The following is a 24,685-nucleotide window of genomic DNA, read 5'->3' as shown; positions in this document are numbered from 1 at the left end:
GTTGGCAACCTACAGTTTTCTTTAGAATAAATAAATGTGAATGCAAATGCAAACTGATTTCTTTTTAATTGTAAGTCTGTACACTTTGGTTTGATATAGGAGGTGGGAAAATTGGATGCAAATTAATGGTGGTATTAGAAAAAAGGCTGGAACTGAGAATCAGAAGTACATTCTTAAAGGGAAACAGGTTCTGATGTTTCCCTGGAGATTACGGGCTGCAAAAGAACTCCCTGGAAGACTAACCCAAGTGAATATTGTTTAAAAGTCCTCAACTAGATACTCAGTGGCTCGTGCCTGTAATCCCAGCACTTTGGAGGCCGAGCCCCAAAATTCAAGACCAGCCTGGGCCACATAGCAAGAAAGACCCCATCTTTATGAAAAACTTACTAAAAATTAGTCATGTGTAGTGCCACACACCTGTAGGCCCAGCTACTCAGAGGCTGAGGCAGGAGGTGCTATGAGCTGTGATTGTCCCACTGCACTCCAGCCAGGACAAGAGGCAAGATCCTGTCGTAAAAAAAAAAAAGTCTCCAGACATAAAAGCCTTCTTCCTTCAGCAAGCTGGCAGGGACTGTCCCTCTTCCCACCCTTCCTCAGACCAGTCGTTCCAGTGGAGGAGCCATCCTGTGGTTGGTCCTAGGGACCTCAGCACAGATGTAATCCCCCCTGAGCCTCAAGCAGCTATTGGTCTGAGTGGCCCCCTTATCAGCTCTCCCCCAGAGTCTCAGTCCTACGCTGATGCCAGGGGTCCCCCTGTCTCTGCCACAGGTCTGCCATCACCATATTTCCCCAGAGGACAGATGGCAAGCACGACTTCCGAGTCTGGAACTCCCAGCTCATCCGCTACGCCGGCTACAAACAGCCCGATGGCTCTACCCTGGGGGACCCAGCCAACGTGCAGTTCACAGAGGTGCGAACGGGTACAACACTCAGCCCTGCCCCTACCTGGGCTTTTCTTCCTTTAAAGTTACCATCGTAGAGAAAGCCACCAGTGGGGTACAGTTTACGGCCTTCTAAACAGATCACTCTGTTCTCGGTCCTCTGGTCATTCGGTAGATTTCATGCCATTACCTCGCCCAACCCTCCTGACAGGCACTGTTGTCCCATTTCACAGATGGGTAGACTGAGTCTCATGGAGGCCAAGTGAGTTATCCAAGGCAACTAAACGAGTAGACATGGAAAGCTAGAAATACAATTCAAAAGTCCTCTCACCTAGAGGAGAGGGGCTATGAAAGGAAGCTATATCCACCTTTTCTGAGTTGGGTAATATGTCAGATTCATACCATTCATTCATTTGTTGATAGAACAATTCCCACCACACAGCCCTTTGAGTGGGCTGGACTCTCCATGGCACCAGCACCAACATAATTGCTGGTGGCCCAAGTCAATTTATAAATGCCACCAGGAAAGCAAACACCACCCTTTCTCCACCCAGGGTTCCTTCCAGGTGGTCATGAGGACAGGCAGTACAAGTGAGACCATGCTCAGTGGAGACACTGTAGGTAGACCCATGTCTAGAATGGTCTCAGCCACACAGGCCTGCTACCCCTTTTTACTTATCACCCTACTCATGTTCTGTTGAACTTCACTGTTGTCTGTTGCCCAAGTCCCCCTGAAAGGACCCCCCAGCTTTCCCCAAGGTTGAGGGTCATCCTACCCCACTCCGCTACAGAGCCCATGGCTGCTGACTTCATTTGCATGTGGCTTTTCTTATGAAAATGTTATTGTTATGAGGTGGGAGCTGTAACCAGGGCAACCAGGAGTTGCACCTGTGCCACTGTAGACTCAGCCAGACTTGCTGCTCCACTTGGCTGAGCGCTAACTGTGTACTTGGCTGACCTTGTCCTTGTGGTCACCAGAACATAAATGCCCCAGCCTCTTCCTCTCATTCTGGGTTCTATGTCTAGAATCCTCACTGACCAGGATGTGTTCTGCTAAGTCCGTGATTTAGTGCTTCCCCTTTCTATGCAAAGAATCAGCCCAACCTAACCACAATGATTACACCTTTCCAAAACCTCAAACCCTGCTGTGTCTCATAAGGACACTGGCACGTGTGGCTATTGAGCACTTGTAGTGTAGCCAGTTCCCAATGGCAACGTGCCCTAAGTGAAAATATACACCAGGTCTCAAAAACTGAGGACACAACGGAGTCAGAAGGAGCTCCTTGATAAATTTTCATGTTGACATAATAATGTGGACATAGTAGGCTAATATTTTATTAATAAATTAATAGATTTACTGGATTAATCAATATAGTGCATAGTTAATTTTAACATTAAATATATTGTTTAAATATATTCATATTAATAATTTATCATTAATAAATTATGTTGATATTTAATGAATTTAATTATGTCACATATTAAATACATTTGATATATTTATTAGATTAGTATGTTACATAGTTAATTTTAATGTCAAATATATAATTAGAATATATTGTTCGTAATACTTTAATGCATTATTAATAAGTTAATATTAATACAAAGGATATATTTTAAATATTGAATTTAAAATATACTATTTAAGATGAGTGTAGTAATAAGATCATTTTCACCTGTTTTTTAATGTGGCTACTAGAAAATTTTAGTTAGTCATGTATCTCAAATTATATTTCTATTGGACATCCCCTCTGATGAATGCCTTTTATTATACGGTAATTCTGATACATCTGCCTTCATCAAATTTAGTAAATTTTCTTTGTATCTTATGGCACCTAGTGCCATATTTATGGGATAAGGACGCTGCAGGTACAATAGTTAGACTTAAAAAACAACAAAGCTTGGTGCTGGAGGAAAGGTTTGCCCTTTGACCCCTGGGACCACAAGAAGTCATACTAGTTACATGGTGGTATCAGGGCGAACTTTATAAGGGAGGTGACACAGCCCAAGAGCCTCTAGAAGAGGTAGCTGCTAGGGGCTTGTGTTTGAACCTCTGCACAGCCCCTCTTCCCACACATAGGCCCTGTTTGTAGGGTCTGGGACATGGTGGCATTCCCTGGCCGGGTTTGGTTGCAGATTTGCATACAGCAAGGCTGGAAACCTCCAAGAGGCCGCTTTGACGTCCTGCCGCTCCTGCTCCAAGCCAACGGCAATGACCCTGAGCTCTTCCAGATTCCTCCAGAGCTGGTGTTGGAGGTTCCCATCAGGCACCCCAAGTAAGAGGGACCACATAGGACGGGGGAGGTGGGAGGTTCCCAGCGCCCCTCTCTGTCCATCCCTGTCTCCCACCACTGGCTCTCTCCCCAGCCCAGACAGAGGCTGGAGGTGGGAAAGCTTGGTTCCTGTCCTCACTGCAGCTCTTGGGTAGAGTGGGCTCCCTCAGTAAGTGTGTCCTTCTTGACGAGTCTGGAGACCACCGTCTCTTCCAAATCATACTCTTCCCTCCTCAGCTCATTTCTAAATGACTGACAGGGGCCTGCCCGTTTTCCATCCCTACGTGTTGGAAGAGTGCAAGTACCTACTGTCTTACTGTGGGCACAAGCTTTCAATAGAGGGAACTACAGTAGAACCTCCACGGTTGGCCACCTCCCTACACTGACCACCTCCTTAAGTTGACCTAATTTTCATAGACCAGACATGCACCACACATGTGTATCAGTACAGTAGGCCTGGTTCCTAATGTTGACCACCTCCATGTGTTGACCAGTTTTTGGAGTCCCTTGGGTGGTCAACTTAACAGAAGTTCTAGCATAGAGCATAAGTTTGATTATTTTTAATGTTGCATTAATTTAAAATAATTACAGAAATAAATAACAGCATCGATCATGATTACTGAGTTTTTGGTACACTCTCCCCTCCTTAAATTTTGCACCCAGGCCTGGTCTCATGTGCCTCAAGCCCAGTCCCAGTCCTGGAGAGGGAGCCAGTGTCCTAAGGCTCTGGCACTGCTTGGTACCTGGGAACTCACTCAGTCTCCTCGCTTAGCCTACGTTCATGCCTTCAGTCATTGTCTGGCTCAGCACAGTTTATGACTCCCAGGCCAGGCTGGGCATTGTCTAGCTGTAGGGACTGACTTGGCCCCTGCCTCCAAAGTGCTCGTGATCTCAAGAAGGAAAAGATCTTATACACACAATTACTCAAATAACTACTTAACTCTAACGGAGTGCTACAAATACAATTTTTGGTGCCCAGAGCCATAAAATCATCTGAATTAACCAGGCATCAGGAAAGGTTTCTCAGAGTAAATATCCTTTTAGGTAAGAATTAAAGCACAGCAAGGAGGGAGAAGATCCCAGTAAGTGGGAATTGACCATGCAAAGGCCCTGAGGTGGAAAGAGCTCAGCAGGTGGGGGGAGAGCGAGGTCCCCACACTTTCTACTGGACTCATTTTTCCAGGTGGATTGGGAGAGAAATAGCAGCCCAAGCCAGTGGTTTTCAGGCCCAGACATCGTCTGAAGCACCTGGAAAGCATGTTAAAATGCATGTTCTCAGGCTCCAGCTGTGTAGCCTATGATCCTACGGATCCAAAGTGGGCCCCAGGAATCAGATTCTGACACAATCAGCCCTGCCATTCCAGCATCCCCAGACTGAGATCATCCCCTCATGTGTCTGCCCATGAGACACCTGCCCCAGGTGGGCTGTTTTACTCTCCACAGGTTTGAGTGGTTCAAGGACCTGGGGCTGAAGTGGTACGGCCTGCCCGCTGTGTCCAACATGCTTCTGGAGATCGGTGGCCTGGAATTCAGCGCCTGTCCCTTCAGCGGCTGGTACATGGGCACAGAGATTGGCGTCCGTGATTACTGTGACAATTCCCGCTACAATATCCTGGAGGTAAGGCCCTTCCCTGGTCACCACAAGATAAAAGCATAAGGCAGAGGGTGCTGGCTCAGCAGTTCTTATTCCCAGCCGAGCTGTGGAGCTTGGAAACTTTGGTTAGAACAGAATTAGAAAAAAGAACATAATTGCAATCCTGGTGAAGCCCCTGGAGATTCCAGAGGATTCTGTGTCATTAATAGTGATGAAAATAATAGCAAAGACATGCATGGCACATAGCGTGTGGTAACATTGCACTTTGCGTGTATTACATGCTCTTTAACCCCATAGCCCTGAGGTATGATCATCTCCCTTCACAGATGAAGAAACTGAGGCCTTTTGGAGGGATGACGTGACCCCAAAATCAAGGTCACACAGCTAGCAGGCAGCAGGGCTGGGATGTGAGCCCAGTTTGACTTTATGGCCCAAGTTCATATCCATTCTCCTACACTGCCTGTCAGTGTTAAAAGCTCGTTAGAAGAGTTTGGGGGTGACCCACAAACTCGGGACATATTTAGTCTCTTTTCTGAAACATGAGGGAGGAGAGCTGGCAGTAGTTCCCCACTCTAAGCATTTCTCCACGGAGGGTCTGATTCCCTCCTGGGCTGAGTCATCCTTATCTACTCAAAAGCGCTGGAGCGTTGCTTCCTAACGCTCAACTTCGGTGAAAGCATCATGATTGCTGTGTTTTTGTCAGCAAATGTCTCTAACAACCGTCTGCTGCTGTTGGCTTTGTTTCATAAGAAGGCACCAAGAAACACAGGCGTTAAGTGCTGGGCCTTAAGTCAATAAGCCCGGAGTCAAGATTAGAACTCAGAACCAAGCGTTAGGTTTATATCATTAAAATCCACTCATGTCACCCTAGAAAATAGACTCAAGGGATTCTCAACCTTAGCGGGGCTTTACGATGCCCAGCTTGCACTCCCCAGGGTTCTGATGTCATCAGTCTGCGTTGGGGTCAAGTCATAATGGTGCTTTTTTTTTTTTTTTTTTTTTTGCTACTGCAATTAATGTCTATTCTTTTAAGCAAAATAATGATGTGTAGACTAACAATAACAGCATGACTGGCTGTACATACTTTCCTATGTCATAAACTAACTCAAGTTTTATATATATTTGTGTAAAACGGCATCAGATATTTTACTTTCTGCAAATGTGTCACTGAGAAAGACTTCCAAAGAGATCCTAATACCCCTGCCTCAAAGAGCGAATTAATAAGTCTGTTTTCTGATCTTTGCTTACATTTCACTTGCAAAGAGTTATTGGGGAACTTAAATGAGACTCTCTCTCCCACCCCAGCCCTCCAGTTCCGATTGCCGTTATGTACAAATGTTGACAGCTGGGGCTGGGAAGAAATTTCCCCAAACCTAAGAAATCACTGCATTTGAGCTCTGTAATGAGACCTGGGATGCCACTGGTGACTCGTAGTGACAGCAGAAGTGAAAAGCAGGGCTTTAATTAATGCATTTCTATTGAGTCTTCCCTGCTTCTGACACCAGTTCCTGCTTCTGCCTTAGCTGTAACATACATGTCAGGAGTTGTTTTTAGCACGTGAGTCTGCCAAAGGCATCCATTGCTTTGGGAATAGCTCATATGTCTTAGACATTTGGCATCTCCCTGGGACTCCAACTCCAAGGCCAACTGGCTCTGTGGACAAGTCCAGCCACCGCTCTGTGACTCAGTTTCCTCATCTGTCAGAAGAGGTCCTGCAGGTGTCCCCTTGAGCTCAAAAGGATCCTCAAGGTCCCACATCATATGACCAGCCTCGTGCCCCTCCAAGCACTTTGGCTTTTCTGTATCTCATGTGGCTCCAGCATGACCCCACCACAGGGCCTTTACCCTGGCTGCTCTCTCTGCCTAGAACGTTCCCTCCCCAGATCCACACATGTCTTCCTCTCTCCAGAGTGGGTCTTCCCTGACTTCCCTGCCTGAGTTAGACCCACCCCCACATTCCTCTTCATCCCGTTTCCTTGTCTTGTTCTCTTCCTACGAAGTATCACAGTGTTAAGGGTCTCTCTCCTCCATTAGCGCATAAGTTTAATAATTAGAGGACCAGCCAAGTCTCGAGTTTCCTGCTGCCAGTAGGCTCTCAATAAAAACATCTTTTAAGTGAGTGAGTTAATTAGCCTGTGAATGAGCTGATTAATTAATTAAGAAATTAATTAATGACACTAGTTCTTGTCCCTCTTTAATCTTTTTTTTTTTTTTTGAGACAAAGTCTCACTTTGTCACCCCTGGTAGAGTGCTGTGGTGTCATAGCTCACAACAACCTTAAACTCTTGGGTTCAAGTCATTCTCTTGCCTCAGCCTCCTGAGAGCTGGAACTACAGGCACCCACCACAATGCCCACCTATTTCTAGAGATGGGGTCTCGCTCTTGCTCAGATTGGTCTCGTATCCATGGACTCAGGCAATCCACCCGCCTCGGCCTCCCAGAGTGCTAGGATTATGGGCATGAGCCACTGTACCCAGCCTTTTTTTTTTTTTTTTAAACAGTCTCACTCTGTCACCCTGGGTAGAGTGTGGTGGTGTCAGCCTAGCTCACAGCAACCTCAAACTCTTCAGCTCTGGGGATCCTCCTGCCTCAGACTGCCAAGTAGCTGGGACTACAGGTGCCTGCCACCATATCCAGCTAATTTTTCTTTTTTCTATTTTTAGTAGAGATGGGTTTCACTCTTGCTCAGGCTGATCTCGAACTCCTGAGCTCAAGGGGTCCTCCCACCTTGGCCTCCCAGAGTGCTGGGATCTCAGGCGAGAGCAACCGCACCCGGCTGTCCATCTTTAGTCTGAAACCCAGAGGTGCCCCAGCAGCCCATGAGTCTTTGTTTCCTTCGTCTTTCAGGAAGTGGCCAAGAAGATGGATTTAGACATGAGGAAGACATCCTCCCTGTGGAAGGACCAGGCGCTGGTGGAAATCAATATTGCAGTTCTCTACAGCTTCCAGGTAGCACCAGGGCCAAGCCTCGCAGGGGAGCTAAAACCTTTCAGAGCCTTGGTGCAGAGGGGCGAGAGGCCTTACATCCAGAAACAGCCTTTGGAGACAGTCTGTCCGTGAGCAGGGTCTGCTTCCTGCCCTCTGTGCCCTCCCATCCAGTGTGGATCTGGGCTGGGGACCATTTGATGAAGAGATGAATAGATGAGGGTGGGGTATTAGGAATGGTTGTTTAGGGATCCTTAGTTTTGAGATGACGGGCATGCTGTGTGTCTTGTCATCTCTTAGGGACTCGGATCATCATGTGACAGATCATCACGTGACTCATCATCATTGTCAGAAACCTCTTGGCCTCTAAATACATGTGGCTCTATGGCAAATGATACGATAGTAGGAGGGCTGTAAAATTTGTTGGAAGACACTATGAATAATTATGCCAGGACAGGGGACAAACCAGGCCACCTAGAGAATAGATGTTGCTGCAGGAGAGACCATCTCCGTCCTCTGGGGGCTTCCAGTCGAGGCAGCGAGAGCCCCATAGACCCGCGTGAGAGGCACACACAGCAAAGCAAACATGGCTAGATATGATTAGAAGCCACTGGTCACCATGTCAGGTGTGGAGAGAATGGGTACAATAAAGGATCTCAAAGGCAAAGGACAAGTTCAGACCGGACTGGAGGGATGGAGGCTCCTACCTTCCTTCTCTCTTATCCATGGTGGAAGTGAGGTTTCAGGAGTGTGGCTCGTGTCCTAATATACTGGACAGAGACAGCAGGGGTGTAAGTGCGGTGAGTATAAAAGAAAGGAAAGTGCAGGAAGGGGGCAAGGTTTTGCCACGAACACTGTGTAGACAAGATGTGAATTCCAACCCGCGAACTGGGGCAGGGCCCAGGGCGCTCTCCCAGACATGCAGTCTACCCACGCCTCTGCTTTTACTTGTTTTGTTTTGTTTTTTGGTAATATTTATTGTTTTCTTTATTAAATCATAACTGTGAACATTAATGCATTTATGGGGTACAGTGTACTGATATGACATACGAAGTGGAATGCTTAATCTGTCTTTATTACTTAAAGATTTGTAATTGAAGAGGATTTTATATCACCACCATAAATGGAGAGCCAGCATTGGCTGCCATAAATAGAAGGTGATTGTAACAGTTAATAAGCAAACAAGCAAACATAAAGTAAACAAAACAAAGTTGTTTAATGCTAGCTAGAGACTGCCTGAGGTTCTTCTCTCTTCTTAAAAAAAAAGGAGGGGGGAGTGTGAATGGGAGGGAGGAAGATTAGTAAGATTGACAAGAAAAGGGTGACAGACTTTCTTCTGGGTCTGATTAGGAAGCACTTTGCACTGCTTAAAATCATCTCTGGGAACATCACCCTTTGGGAAATGCTGCTGTCAGAAGAGGGGGTCCCCATAAAACCTCAACTTCTCTTACCTCCCGACTCCTTGTCTCCTCTCCTCCCGCAGAGTGACAAAGTGACCATCGTTGACCACCACTCAGCCACCGAGTCCTTCATCAAGCACATGGAGAATGAGTACCGCTGCCGGGGGGGCTGTCCCGCCGACTGGGTGTGGATCGTACCGCCCATGTCTGGCAGCATCACCCCGGTGTTCCACCAAGAGATGCTCAACTACCGGCTCACCCCCTCCTTTGAGTACCAGGTCCTGCCCCCTCTTCTCTTTGTTACTAAGTCTTCTGTATCCAGCAAGTGTGTTGCATTTAGTTGGATCCAGGATAGCACTTTGGACACTCAATAGCTGCATGTGGCTAGTGGCGACCTTATGGACAGCACAGGTCTAGCTGAAAGACCAATAGAGATGAAATGAGTTGTCAGGTCACAAGAAGAGAGTTTAGGGGCTGAGTAAGAAGGGCTAGCAAGGCATTTCAGAGGCTGGACCAGCTATGGAATCCCTGCCTTCAAGGGCTGAGGGTTGTGGAACCCCAAGCCCCAGAAAGTCTTGGGCATCCCCAAGAATAGGCAGACGTCCTCACTGCAGTGACCATAGTCCCCTCTTCTCCACACAGCCTGATCCTTGGAATACCCACGTCTGGAAAGGCACCAACGGGACTCCCACAAAGCGTCGAGCTATTGGCTTCAAGAAACTAGCAGAGTGAGTCTCCTGCAGTAGGTGGGTGGGTGGGTGGATGTGCCAACAAACTCGGTACCAGGAAGAGATGCTGGGCAGATGTTTGCACCCTGTGACCTCTCCATTTCCTCCAGCCCCTACACGCCCTCTCTGCCCCCTCTTAGAAGTCTAAGATTTGAATGTTGCCCTCAACTCCTCTTCTCAATCTCACTTTCCTTGGCCCAGTTTCCTAAATCCTTGTCCTACAGGCAATGATACGTTGGTGAACCAGCTCTTCTAACAATAGTGATGGTAATACCTTGATTTGTAATGTTTGCCAGTTTCCATGTTGTAAATATTTGCACTGTGGCCAACTTTCAATGACCAACAAGAAGTCACTAAACCCAGAGTTGGGAAGAGGTGAGATGAGTCTGTTCCAGAACACCATTGTGTAAAACAGTGTTTTTCAACCTTTTTTATCTCACGGCACACTTGAACCTATAGTTAAACTTTCATGGCACACTTAATTTGTGTGGATCCAAAAAAAGAGTAGAAAGAAAGAAGATACTTACTGTGCTTTGAACTTCTTTTGAAAATAATTTAATAAATGATTTTTTAAATTTTTGTGGCACACTGGTTGAAAAATCTCTGACCTAAAGAGCACCCTGATCCAGGGCTGGACCCTAATTTCACTCACACCGTCATTCATTCCTTTAGCCAACAAAGGAGTACCAAGTGCCTCTCTGTGCCAAGCCCCAAAGATGTCATGGCAAGCTAGACAAATATGAGGCTGCTCTCATGAGGCTCACAGACCTTCATTTGTCAAAGAATCACACAAATGCAGTGTAGAGAGCAGCTGTGGCGGGTGCCATCAAGAATGGTTCATGGACATAATAACGGTTCGTGGAGTTGGGAGGTCTGGGAGGGCTTCCTTGAGGAGATGACAATTGAGCTGAAGAACGAGATGAAAAATGTTTAACTGAGCAAAGAGGGGAAGGAAGGAGATTAGGGCCTGAGACTACTGAGGAGTGATTTTCCCAAAGAACACTTAGCCAGACAGGGAACCAGCTAATAAGGAAGAGACCGACTGGGACAATATAATGGGGATGCCAGCCTCCTGCTCAGAGAAGGGGAGCCCCACTGATCCACTCAGCAGAGACCATTACTTGTAGCTACTGTATTTTGCCATGTATAATGCACTCCCATATATAATGTGCATCCATGTTTTGGGCCCAAACTTTTCAGGAAAAAAAATCTTCTGTTTTAATTTTTTTTTTTTTTTGAGACAGAGTTTCTCACCAAGTCACCCTGGGGTTGAATGCCATGGTGTCATAGCTCTCAGCAACCTCAAACTCTTGGGCTAAAGCAATCCTCTTGTTTCAGCCTCTCGAGAAGCTGGGACTACACGTGCCTGCCACAACGCCCAGCTAGTTTTGGGGGGTTCTTGCTCGGGCTGGTCTCAAACTCCTGAGTCAGGCAATCCTCCCACCTCTGCCTCCCCAAGTACTAGGATCATAGCCATCAGCCTCTGCGCCAGCCCCATTTAATTTTTTAATTCAAATTCTTATTTGTTTATATTTAGGTACTCGGTTTTTGTATTATAAAAAATAGCATTTTTTAACATGTTGTGGTTCAAGAAATTTTATAATTACATAATTATTTATAATTATATAATTATTATATAATTATTTATAATTTTAAATAATTACAAAACACAAGAACAGATACGAGGTACAAAAGGATTGTCCAATAATTTTGTAAAAATGTCAGCGAGCTTGCTAGTTCCCTCTTAAAGTGTATGAAGAGAAATACCTCCCTCTTCGTGGACCAAAAATGCTTTCATTGCAAATTCCTTATAAGTTCCACAAAAGCAATTACTGCGTTCCAGGGTATTATTTTGCATACAGATATCACTATTGCTTTCTAGAGTTACACTTTTAGTGCACAAGCATAAATCAAAGAATTAAACATATTTCTATAGATTAGTGATTTTCAAGAGGTGTGCCATGACACACCGATGTGCCGTGAGAGGATCTTAGAAGTGCTGTGAAAATTTTTAAAGATCATTAATTAAATTATTTTGAAAAGACTTTCAAAGCACAGTAAGTATGTTCTTTTTTTTTACTTTTTCAGATCAACGTAAGTTAAGTCTGCCGCAAAAGTTTAACTATAGGATCAAGGGTGCCGCGAGATAAAAAAGGTTGAAAAAAACTGCGCTAGATACAGAATTAGTACTCCCCATGTATAACGCTCATCCTTATTTTTTTCCTCAAAAATGTTGGCAAAAGATAAGCATTACACACAGGAAAAAATATAACTCTGGGGCAAGAGCCATTGGTATGTACTAAACTACCTACTATCTTTCCTCGGCCCCCTTGAATCCAGGATTCTCTGTGTATCACATCTAGTTGGACGACAGGTGCCGTCCAAGCCACGGGCAGAGGCGAAACACTTTAGAGGCCTTGCAGGGAGTCCAGCCAATCTCCTTCCTCCATTAACACATTGACTGCCAGATTAGGGGAAAAACTCTTTTCTTGAGGCCACAGTGTTTTATCAAGTCAAGATAGGTCAAGAGATATGTGAGTTATATATGCTTCATGAGGCCCCAGGCTCAGAACTAGCCTAAGTTAAATACAATTCACACGGCACTTAATGTTACTATGTATGGCTCATGGGATCTCTGTCCCTCTCTCTCTATTTCCACCCCAGTTCCATCCTCCCGCCAACCCAGAACACATCAGCAGGCATCCTGAGCAGCTCACATATTCTCAGGGAGGGCAACCGTTGGCTTCTGTTCAGTTCTACTATCTCTGGAGGAGGAAGGGAGGGCGAAATCTAAAACATTAATTGCACTATTAAGTGTGGGGTATAACAATGGGAATTAATTATAGATGCATTTTTATTCTCAAATCATTGAAAGGGAACCCTCCAGGTACCTTTTATTCCTTCTGTTTCTCCCCCTTTGCTCTGAGTCTTCCCGCAGCGTAGGTGGTTTCCCTATTTCTAAAAAATAATGAATTTACCACCCCTCATCACCAGGTGGAGGATAATTAACGATTTGTCTACACTGAGATTTCTAGTTAGAATAGGGAGGTTTGCTCAAACGCCCAGGATATTCCAGAGCCTCTGACCTGTCTGCCCACCACCCACTGCCCACTAACAGAATCTTTTAAAATCTGTAACTTCTGGATATTTATTCAGTGCCTATTAGATACCAGGCTCTGTGCAAGGTCCTAGATGTACACTGCTGAATAAACCAGACCTGGCTCTTCCTTTGTGAAACTAGAAACCTCTAAAATTCCTTCTAACTCAATGCCTAGTGACATATTAATGATATTAGTGATTCCTAGCTCTCTCTATTTCTTTTTGTCTCTCTCTCACACACACACACACACACACACACACATGAATATGAGCTCCATGACAGTTGTGTGTTCAAATCTATGTTCCCTCTGTCCTTCAGCTCCTGTAACATTACTCGACACTCAACAAATATAGTAGAACCCCTGTAAGTTGATCACCCAAGAGATTGCAACGAACTGGTCAGTACATGGAAGTGGTCAACATAAGGAACTAGGCCTGCAGTACTGATACGCACATGTGGTGCGTGTTCCCGTCTATGAAAATTAGGTCAACTTAAGGAGGTGATCAGTGTCAGGAGGGGGTCAGCTATGGAGGGTCTACTGTGTCTGACAAATAAAGAAAGATGTGAATCTTCAGAGGCAATGCTTGGCAAACCAAGGCTCTTAAGACTGGGATCCATTAGTCAAATTACAAACTAACAAAACTAACCATCGGTTTTTATAACTAATTGCTCTGGTGAGATTTAATGAAGGAGTCAATATGGTGCCTAAACTCAGGAGTTCAAATACATCTGAAGGGAACCCCTGACGTCGTCAAAGGTCAAGAAAGTATGTTCTCTCCTGATAAATTTTATGGATCACGGTTTGTGCCCCAAAATACCCATCAATTCAGCAGCTTCTCTCCCTTCTCTGTTTCCCATTTTTTCTCTCCATCCTCTTCCCCTCCCTCTCACCCAGAGCCGTCAAGTTCTCAGCCAAGCTAATGGGGCAGGCTATGGCCAAGAGGGTCAAAGCAACCATCCTCTACGCCACAGAGACAGGCAAATCACAAGCCTATGCCAAGACCTTGTGTGAGATCTTCAAACACGCCTTTGACGCCAAGGTAGGTAGGGGATCAGCTCCCCGGCCTCTTGCTATAAATAAAGATGAGAAGGAGAGACAGGAAGTCAGCAGAGCAGACCCCTGTAGCAGTGGATGGAAGCATACCCAAAGGTGCCCATGAGCTCACATACACACATCTGCAAAAACTGGGGCGATGGTAATGTCCCTTTCCTCATGAACCCTGTGGGGGCCCAGGAGTCACAGAATGAAATCCCTATCTCTAGAGAAAAATGTTAGAAACTGTTCTGAGGTCAGTTTGAGAAGCTCTGCATTAAACACAGCTCAGTGGATTTCATTCAGAGCCTTTAAACTACAACTGTGTTTTATTATCTCCTAAAGAGGAGCAGATACAGAACGTAAATGTCTCCCAAACATAGTTGAGCATGGATCGCTTACTTTCATGGAGCATCTGATGCCTATTTTGAGAAATGTTGCTCAGACAGGCACAGGGCAGCAATCTCTTCCTAAGGCAGGTTTCTCAGACTTGTTCAGCTCAAGGGCTGCACACTGCAAGAGGGAGGATTAGAGAGGAAGCTGAGCTGAGTTGCTTAGACCCAGGCAGATCATTCCCAGCCTGAACGGGGTCAAGAAGAATCCAGAATGAATTGGCTATAAGAAGCCCAAGGGCCTTTCTCAAAAACTCTCTACTGGCAGCCAGTCCCTTGGACCATTGCCCCAGACTCTGCACAATCCTTTAGGCAACAGTGACCACAGTAAGGTGCCGCACTACCAAAAAGCTGTTATTTCTTCCCCACTTGAGCCCATCAAAATACTGACACCCAGAACTTTTGGTTCTCCTTCCAAAGGATGGGACTCTAAAATGACTCACCTTTTTCCTTTCTCCTCCTTCCCCCACCCCATGCCCTTGCCCCCACCTACCTAGGTGATGTCCATGGAAGAATATGACATTGTCCACCTGGAACATGAGACTCTGGTCCTGGTGGTTACCAGCACCTTTGGCAATGGCGATCCTCCTGAGAACGGGGAGGTGAGAGGAGCTCTCACCTGTTCTAGCATGTGGCTCCATCCTCCAGAAGAAAGAAGGGCCACCGTGGGACCCCCGCCCCACCCCCATGCCCGATATTGAGTAGCAAACCCTTCTGGGAGCCTGGAAGCCAGTGACTTCGATTTGGGTCCAAGTTATGCAAAAATTGAACAGTGCCGAATTCTCAGTCTGTTGGTGTCCACTAGTTAGCTCATGGTCTCTAGCGAAAATGTTGTCACCTAAGTGAGCTACTTGCTTTGCTTGGAATGGAGGCTCCAGTCATACATGAGTCTCGTGTCCCCTGCTCCAGATGAGGGATGTAGAGCCGCGGTTCTCAACCTGTGGGTTGTGACCCCTTTGGGGGCCGAACGGCCCTTTCACAGGGGTTGCCTAAATACATCCTGCATATCCAATATTTACATTACAATTCATAACAGTAGCAAAATTACAGTTATGAATTAGCAATGAAAATAATTTTATGGTTGGGGGTCACCACAACATGAGGAGCTGTATTAAAGGGTCGCAGCATTAGGAAGGTTGAGAACCACTGGAGAGTAGGCTACAAAACGGAGTTGTGTTCTGGGGAGGAAGTGCACACCTGCAAGTCGCTCAAACAGCTGGCCCCTTCCAGTGTATTTGCAGCTTGGGGGTTGCTGCCCAGCCTGAATCCCCAGCCACCTCTGACTTCCTTACTCCCAGGCATCAGCCTGGGCCTGCCAGACCCTCAAACTCTGAGTGCCCAACCCAGTTCCAGATTTACTAACACATGTTTTACCTTTCACTCATCTATCTGTTTCGGCCTCCAGAAATTCGGCTGTGCTTTGATGGAAATGAGGCATCCCAACTCTGTACAGGAAGAAAGGAAGTAAGTGAATGGGCCCTCCAGTGCCACCAACACCACCACTCCCCATCCCCTCCCTCTCCCACAGGGAACTGGAAATTGACTTTTGGTGCCTGAAGTTCCACATTTGAGTTTTGGATGGTGGTAGGGCCTAAAGTCCCTTTGTGATTGATTTTTAGCTTGGGCAGCGGGCGGGGGGGGGGGGTAAGGCGGGTCTGCAGTCCACTGGGGCTGATATTTTGGTTTCCTTGACTAAGTCACTTCACAGCCCTGTGCCTCAGTTTTCTTTTCAATCAGATAGCAATGATAATAACTGCCTTAACCTTCTCATTGGTAAGAGTTCAATCAGAACTCTTGTAAGAGCTCACATCTGTAGTTCCAGCACTCCAAAAGGCTGAGGCTAAAGGATCACTCGACCCCATGAATTTGAGGTTGCTGTGAGCTAGGCTAACACCACAGCATGCTAGCAGGGGCAACAAAGTAAGACTCTGTTTCAAAAAAAAAAACAATGAACCAAGTTATAAGCTAGACATAAGAACATTGGTAAATAGCATTCTTAATCATTTCCCCCACTTTGGAAAGCTGCATTTGACATCAGTGAACAGAGATTCTTTCCTTCTAAAGTTCCTGTGTGATGTTCAGCTACTGTGGAAGTTGAGTTTAAAAGAAAGATAAGATTTAAAAAAAAAAAAAAGATAAGATAAAAAAAAACCTGTAGTCAGGAGACATTTGTGGTAGAATTGAATCTCAGATGGGGTTGTGTTCTAAAGGTATTTGTTAAGGTGGAAAACATCTGTAATCAAAATGTACACACACCCCACACACGTATATACCCAAACATGTATATACACACATACACAAATATACATACAACATACACACATATGCACACACACACAATATGAGCACAACAGACTAGATTTGTGTAAGACAAGAGAGACAGGATCAGGGCTCTATGGAAAACTCATGCTTTGCCCTGTGGAAATGGGGTGAGATATTGCCAATTTTCTGATTTTTCATGGGAAAAAAAATCTTCATACAGTGTTTTTTTTTAACTTGGGTATTATGTATGTATATACAATCCATATGTACGTGAATTATATCCAATCTGCATACATATGGATATGTTAGTTGGCAACAACAATGGAAATCAAAAAATTTATAAACACCGCAAGACAAACAAAATTCAAGCCCTTGGTTTGTGACCTTGGCCATAACCATTTACAAAGCCAGGGACTTTCAGAGGATGCTCTATAAAGTCTGTGAAAAGCCTAATAAAATGAAAATGAACATGATGGGAACAATTTAGATTTTGTTACAAAATTTAAGTTGTTTTTTTTTTTAAATAACCTTTCCATACTTCACACTTTGTTCCGTAAAGTACACATTTTTAACTTCTGTGGTCCTTTAGATCTTTTTCAAGTCACATTCCATGAGTTTTCTTCTGATGATACTTCCTTGAAAAAGCCCATTTTTTTTTTTTTTTTGGTAAGAGACAAGGTCTCACTTTGTCACCCAGGCCAGAGTGCAGTGGACAATCATAGCTCACTGCAGAGTCAGACTCCTACGCTCCCAAGTAACTGGGACTATAGGGGGCCCCAACTTGCCCAGCTAGTTTTAAATTTTTTTTTGTAGTGATGGAGTCTCACTGTGTTGCCAGGCTGATTTCAATCTCTCAAGCAGTCCTCATGCTGTGGTTTCCCAAAGTGATGGCATTATAGACGTGAACCACCATGCCCAGCTAAAAAAAAAATTCATTTTGCAAAATTTTTTGGCTATGATCCCTAATTATTACTTCAGATAATTTCTAGTGAATTCACAATTGGTTGCAGAACCTGAATTTGCTATAGAAATGTGATTTCCCACTTGATTATGTGTAAAAGGGATCCAAAGCCATCATTTAAAACCCCAAGTCTTTGGTTTTTAAATGTCCTTAGACAAAGAAAAAAGTCAAGAAAGGCTTGGCGCCCGTAGCACAGTGGTTACGGCGCCAGCCATGTACACTGACCAAGGCTGGCGAGTTCAAACCCCGCCCGGGCGAGCTAAAACAACAATGACAACTGCACCAAAAAAATAGCCAGGCGTTGTTGCGAGCGCCTGCAGTCCCAGTTACTTGGGAGGCTGAGACAAGAGAATCGCTTAAGCCCAAGACTTTCAGGTTGTTCTACCAAGGGGCAACATAATAAGACACTGTCTCAAAAAATAGTCAAAAAAGATACTCTAAACTTGTAACCGCAATTATGTTTGGGGAATGGGAATACGGGAGGTACAATGTGGTGGATTGTTCCATTTTTGTTTATCCACCTGGACATTATTTGAATTTGTTACCCTGAAGTGTGTATTACTTTTATAATTAAAAATAATTAAGATTTAAAACAACTGATTTGACTAGTGACAAGCACATTAGAAAGATCAGCTGAATAATGATGTTCTTAAAGAGGCTGTTTAGCACTGATTTAGCCAAATTTATAATCAAAGTTCAATGACATTTGAATTATTTGTGTATTAGTAATTGTGTTACTCTCTGCCTTATTTTCTAAAATCCTTTCTTTAAAAAAACGTACTTATATAAATAATAACAATTATTAAAATGTCCTTTCTCTCCATAAAAATAAAATATATATACAAATTGAAAAAAAATTACCCTGAAAAGCTATTACATCCCCTGTAAGTAAAGGACACATGTCCTAAGCACGCTGAGCTCCCTTCATGGGGCAACTCAGTGATTCCTCCAGCATGGAGCAGACCCCCGTGCCCTAAGGTGAGCAGCAGCACATGCTATCGCCGGCTGGGGCTTCAAGGCTGTGATATGCAGAAAATCCCTACCAATTTGTTTGTACCCGGCACACATTCCCAGACGCTCAGACATTCCATACGCAGGGGATGGACAGTCGCTGAGTCCCTTGGGGTCAGCCCTCGTCTGTGCCCAGCTCCAGCATCTTCGTCCTCACTCTCCCTGCCCCTCTCCTTGTCACCCCATGCCTGATGGGCTCCCAACAGGCTTCCCCTCACCCCTCCTTCAGGGAGGGATAGGGCACCATCGATTCTCCCCTCTAGGTACCCGGAACCCTTGCGTTTCTTTCCCCGTAAAGGGCCTCCCCTCCCCCGTGGTGACACGGAAGTCCCTGGTCTGGCTGCCGCCCGTGACAGCCAGCACAGGTAGAGTGTGCGTGTACACGCATGGGAGTGTGTGCAAGTGCATGTGTGCATGCCTGGGCATCCAACGCCACATCCAGGGTCTCATGGAGACCTGAGTTTTAACCCCAGCTGTGTCACTAACTCACTAAATGACCCTGAGCAAGCCACTTGACCTCTATGGGCCTCAGTGTTTCTCATCTGCCAAATGGGGAGAAATGATCTCTGCCCGGTCCACCTCTGGGGCCTACTCAGGATCAAAGGATAATAACAAAGAGGAAAGCATTTGGAAAAACCTCCCACCTCACACAAATACACATGCTGTTATTTTTACCCACAACTCTCGCCATCCCTCCCATACTAACACAGCCGCCCCTGATATGTTGCATGACTTACTTGGAGAAGTGACTCAATGTGAGACTATTTTAGGGTAGAAAATACACTTACATATATTTAGAACTTCCCTGATACTGGAGCAAAAACTTTGAAGAACATCCAGCTCAGAAACTCTGCTGCCAGAATGCATTTTTTTTTTTTATCTTTTGTACTCAGATCTGTGCATTGGGTTTTGGGTCTTGCATGTTGGGTTTTGTTTTGAGGTTTTGATTGTTTGGTCTTGGGGATTTTTTGTTTATTTGTTTTGTTCTGCTTTGTCTATAAACAAAACTTACCAATTTTAGAGGAAAACTGAGAAACTGGATTTTTTTTTTTTTTAAGGCTTCAGGCTCCTGAGCTCCTCTTTCTTGCTGAGATTTGGGTCCCAAGACATCAGTCTTCACCTTCAAAACAATTTAATAAAAAAAAAAAAAATGCAATCTCTTTTCATGCCAGTGTTAGTGCTGAACATTTTTCATGTTTACTTAAAATGTGAAATGTGAAAAAACCCTGAAAAGTCTAAGGACCTAGGTTTATGAAAGGAATAGTCTGACACTGTCCAGTAGAACTTTCTACAATCATGTCAATTTTCTGTATCTGTCCACTACGCAGCCAGTAGCCACACATGGTCATTGAGCCCCTAAAATGTGGCTGGTACAAGGGAGGAACAGAACTTTTCATTATATTTTGAGTTAGTTAATTAAATAATAACTAATTATTTAAACAGCCACACTTAGCCAATGGCTACCATACTGAACAGCATGAGTCTAGTTCCTAGCTAATTAAAGTGGAGTATGGGCACTAGCAACACTGGCATCTCCTGGGAATTTGTTAGAAATACAGACTCAGGCCCTGTCTCAGACCTACTGAGTCAGAATCTGTATTTTAATGAGATGCCAAGATGGCACTTGCGCCCATTAAAATTTGGGAAGCAAAGAAGCAGGGTCTAATGTTTTAGAATGTGGTTGGTTCTATTCTTCATGCCTTACTGATTGAATCATTTTAACTTTGTAGGTCTCAAGTTTCTGAGTCAGGCATGGCCTCAAACCTTTTAAGTACAGACAGGGTCAAATGCAGTGGACAGTTATCACTGTGGCGGGTATGGGTAAATTGATACATTATAGAAGAAGCCATGAGAATGTTGTGGTTTGATTCAGCACGGAAGAGAAGACCCTAGAAGCAGGACTGGCAACTTGAAGATCCATCGTGGGCTGACCTTAGGAGGGAGCTCCAACCCAGAGCTCACATACGTTCTTTGATTTTGGCAGGAGCTACAAGGTCCGATTCAATAGCGTTTCCTCCTACTCTGACTCCCGAAAATCATCAGGTGATGGGCCTGACCTCAGAGACAACTTTGAGAGTGCCGGACCCCTGGCTAATGTGAGGTGAGCAGAAGGTCAGGGGAGTGGGGGATCCCAGGAAGCTGGACCAAGTTGCAAAGGGGGCTCTTGGTTGTGCAGAGAGGTTTCCATGCCCATTCATCCCCCAGAAAACCGGCTCCATCTGGTTGTCCGGGACCCCCCACACACCCATGAAATCGTGCTCCCAGCCTCCCATGTATCATTTTTTATTCTTTCTATAACTTCTCTTCCTATACACATCATCACCAAGACTCACCTCATCATGTGTCCTGAAGGATATTAATCTCTAGATATTGCTCAACGAGCTACCCTTCCCAGTAGGTACATTGTTCATGACATAGAAGCTTCTGGAGAAACTGTAGTCACAGTTCTGCTATGACTCTGACTCTCAGCCCCCAATGCATATCAAAATCACTGAGGGATGTTTGCAATATACCAACACAACAGCCAAGCCCCACCTGCAGAGGTTCTGATGTAATTGGTCTAGAATTGGGCCCAAGCATTGCTGTTTTCTTTTTCTTTATCTCCCCCCATTAACCATCAGATTTGAAAAATATCCGCCTATCTCTGAGTTTTCCAAAGCATAGTTGCATACCATGAGATAATTTTAGGAAGTACATGGACAAATACAGGGCCAGCAGAAATAACACCCTTTTGTGCTTGAGTGTGATATAGTTACGTTGTAGAATTACATGCACAAATAACAGTGCAAATAACACCCTTTTTATGAGCTAGTAATCTATACCAACTTTTATTAACAAAATCATAAGTATATAGTTATGTAACATAATAATTTCATACTCAAGCACAAAAGGGTGTTACTTCTGCCAGACCCTATATTTTACATTTCGACAGTGGTGTGTTCAGTTCAATGAGTATTTGGAAAGAAAGAAAATGGATTATCATATCCTTGGTCTCATAAATTCATGTCAAGATAAGACTAATGTGAGCCCCACTGGAGGAAGAATGCTCAGATCTGGGCACAAGCCTATCAGCCCTTCACTAACTAGAACCTTCTCCATAACTACTCAGAACAATGCTTAGCAAATCATTCAGACCACTGGGCTCCTACTATTGAAATAACTGTCATGTGATTGCAAGAGGGACTTTACCTAACAATTGCAATCAGTGTAACCTGGCTTATTGTACCCTCAATGAATCCCCAACAATAAAAAAAGGAAAAAAGGGAAAAAATAAATAAATAAAAACTACTCTTGAAAAAATAAAGTATTTTTTGGCCAGAAAAAAAAAAAAAAGAAATAACTGTCATGTCCAGTACATTTTTTAACAGACTTTATTTCTAAAGGAATTTTTGGTTGATAGAAAATTTGAGCACAAAGTACAGGAAGTTCCTGTCCGCAAAGCCATAGCCTTCCCCACTGTAAGGCTAGCCTTAGCCATAGCCTTCCCCACTGTAAGGCTAGCCTTAGCCATAGCCTTCCCCACCAGGGCACTGCATTTGCTAGAACTGTGAACCTCTATTGACATATCATTATCAGCCAATGTCCATAGTTTACTCTAGAGCTCACTCTTGGTGTTGGACATTCTCTGTGGGTTTTGACATCAGAACTTATTTGAAGTCAACACTGAACCATCGATTCTGGAATTTGGCAGTTACTACCATCTTTCCCTTATTAAATTTATCACAGCAAAATGCCTGCAGGCCAAATTCAGCCTGGTCTCTGCACATCGTTTATAATGTACGAGCTAAGAATAGATTTTTATCAATGAACATTTGTCAATTAATTTTGTGGTAAGAAAACATTACCTTTGAACCCCAGTGAAATGAAATGTTATCCCCCACCAAAAAAGAATTTTATTCTTCTCAGGAAAAGACTTTTATAACAAAATATTGCATTCAATTATTATTATGTTTTTAACTTTATCGATTTAAAAAATGTATGGGAATTTTCTTTCTTGTTATATAATATTTACATAATAGCTTTGATTTTATTTCTTGGCCTACAAGCATACAATTCGTTGCTATCTGACCCCACATATAAAAATTTTGCCAACTCCTGGCTTGGAGGCTTAAAATAAGAATCTTGAAATTAGAAGGTGAAGAATGTGGTAGGAATGTGAGTCCAATAGTGCCTATGGCATACCTGAACCATCAGAACAAAAATTTATTTTCTTATAGTTCTGGAAGCTTGAAGTCCAAGATCATAGTGTTAGCAGAGTTGGTTTCTGGTGAGGCCTCTCTTCCTGGCTTGCAGACTGCCACCTTCTTGCTGGACATCTGGGAGAGAGAGCAGGAGCTTTGGTGTCTCTTCCTTTTCTTATAAAGATACTAATTCCATAAAATTAGGGCCCAGCCCTATAACTCATTTAACCTTAATTACCTCCTTAAAGGCCTTACCTCCAAGTGCAATCCCATGGGATGCTAGGGCTTCAATATGAGTTTTCAGGGACACAATTCAATCCCTAACACCAGACACTCCCCATGCTCTCCACAGTCCCCCAGTATAGACAGACCTTCTGTTGTCTCCTTCACAGGTTCTCTGTGTTTGGCCTTGGCTCACGGGCATACCCTCACTTCTGCGCCTTTGGACATGCTGTGGATACCCTACTAGAAGAGCTAGGAGGAGAAAGGATCCTGAAGATGAGGGAAGGAGATGAACTCTGTGGGCAGGAAGAGGCTTTTAGGACCTGGGCCAAAAAAGTCTTCAAGGTAATCTGGATCTCAAAGACCCAGGTGTGGAAGGAATACTCCCCACACCTGCCACAGATAGGACCTAAACCATCAAGAAAGAGAAGAGGCCAGGCACAGTGGCTCACGCCTATAATCCCAGCACTTGGGAGGCTGAGGCGGGTGGATTGCCTGAGCTCATGAGTTCAAGACCAACCTGAGCAAGAGTGAGATCCCCATCACTAAAAAATAGCCAGGTGCTGTGGAGGGCATCTGTAATTACAGCGACCTAGGAGGCTGAGGCAAGAGAATCACTCAAACCCAAGAGTCTGAGGTTGCTGTGAGCTAAGATGCCATGGCACTCTACTGAGGGCAACAAAGTGAGACTCTGTCTAAAAAACAAAAAGAATGAGAGAGAGAAGGAACTTGAGAAAAGCCCTGGTACTTTTCCCATATATCCAGTCAGGATTCAGTTTTCAAAGCTCAGAGGAATTTGGATGGCCTTAAAACACACATTTTCCAATGTTCTTCATTATGGGCAAGGAGTTGGGTCACAAAAAGATTATAGAGTCTTGGAATTTCGGGGCCAAGAAGAGTCTATCCCTCACTCACATTTGGTAGACAAGCACACAAAAAACACAGGATTGGTTAACTAAACCAGGTTGCCACGCCTCATAGACACTTTGACAAGTATGAAATTCCTGTGGTAGATCTGTACTGACCAATATGGTGGCCACTAGCCACACATGGCCGTTTAAATTTAAACTTCAACTGATTAAAATTAACTATGGCAAATAGATAAATAAAATGGGGTATGTCCATTCAATGGAATAGTATTCAGCGATAAAAAGAAGTGGAGTTCTGATACATGCCACAATACACAGGAACTAAGTGGAAGATGCCGACCATACATTGGGTTCCATTTATATGAAATGTCTAGAATCAGAAAATCCATAGTGACAGAAAGCAGATTAGTAGTTGCCAAAGGCTGGGGAACAAGTAGGAAATGGGAGTGACTGCTGATAGATACAAAGTTTTCTTTGGGGAATGATAACAATGTTCTGGAACTAACTGGTGGTAGTGGTGGCCCAAGCTTGTGAATGTTCTGAAGAGTAATTCCTAGGATCCTCGAAGTTGAAGGACTAATGAGCTTGACCCCCCCCAAAAATAATAATAATAATGATAAAGAAGAAAAAAATTGTATATGCAGGCATCCAGAAATTCAATATATTCTGCCTTTTTATAGGAAATTCTAAGGTGTTTACTTTCTTTTTCAATGTCAAATCTCTACACATGTTGTTTTGAGGAATAAGTGACATCATAGAATTGTATCTGAAGTAAAAGTTAGGACCTAAAGGATCAATGGTAAATATGATCTGTCCAGCACATCAAAGGCACTCAAACAAATGTAAGATTGTT

General features: G+C 44.2%; 1 protein-coding gene across 4 annotated transcripts in view; it reads left to right on the top strand.

Annotated features, from left to right (window-relative positions):
* The window catches only part of NOS1 (nitric oxide synthase 1), a 178,231-nt gene that overhangs the window by 132,222 nt on the left and 21,324 nt on the right, over nt 1-24,685 (top strand). For 3 of the 4 annotated variants that reach the window (XM_053589651.1, XM_053589650.1, XM_053589652.1), the window contains exons 8-19: nt 769-910; nt 3,018-3,157; nt 4,598-4,772; nt 7,596-7,697; nt 9,157-9,351; nt 9,716-9,801; nt 13,797-13,941; nt 14,824-14,928; nt 15,732-15,790; nt 18,824-18,925; nt 20,545-20,661; nt 23,134-23,308. In XM_053589651.1, coding sequence (XP_053445626.1) covers nt 769-910; nt 3,018-3,157; nt 4,598-4,772; nt 7,596-7,697; nt 9,157-9,351; nt 9,716-9,801; nt 13,797-13,941; nt 14,824-14,928; nt 15,732-15,790; nt 18,824-18,925; nt 20,545-20,661; nt 23,134-23,308 — 1,543 coding nt within the window. The remainder of the gene's footprint in view (nt 1-768; nt 911-3,017; nt 3,158-4,597; nt 4,773-7,595; nt 7,698-9,156; nt 9,352-9,715; nt 9,802-13,796; nt 13,942-14,823; nt 14,929-15,731; nt 15,791-18,823; nt 18,926-20,544; nt 20,662-23,133; nt 23,309-24,685) is intronic. The other variant, XM_053589653.1, reaches the window with a different exon arrangement.

Source organism: Nycticebus coucang, chromosome 4, assembly GCF_027406575.1.
Source record: "Nycticebus coucang isolate mNycCou1 chromosome 4, mNycCou1.pri, whole genome shotgun sequence".
In the NCBI taxonomy this organism is placed as follows: domain Eukaryota; kingdom Metazoa; phylum Chordata; class Mammalia; order Primates; family Lorisidae; genus Nycticebus; species Nycticebus coucang.
Note: the sequence above shows the minus strand (reverse complement) of the source record. Positions and strands in the feature narration are given on the sequence as shown.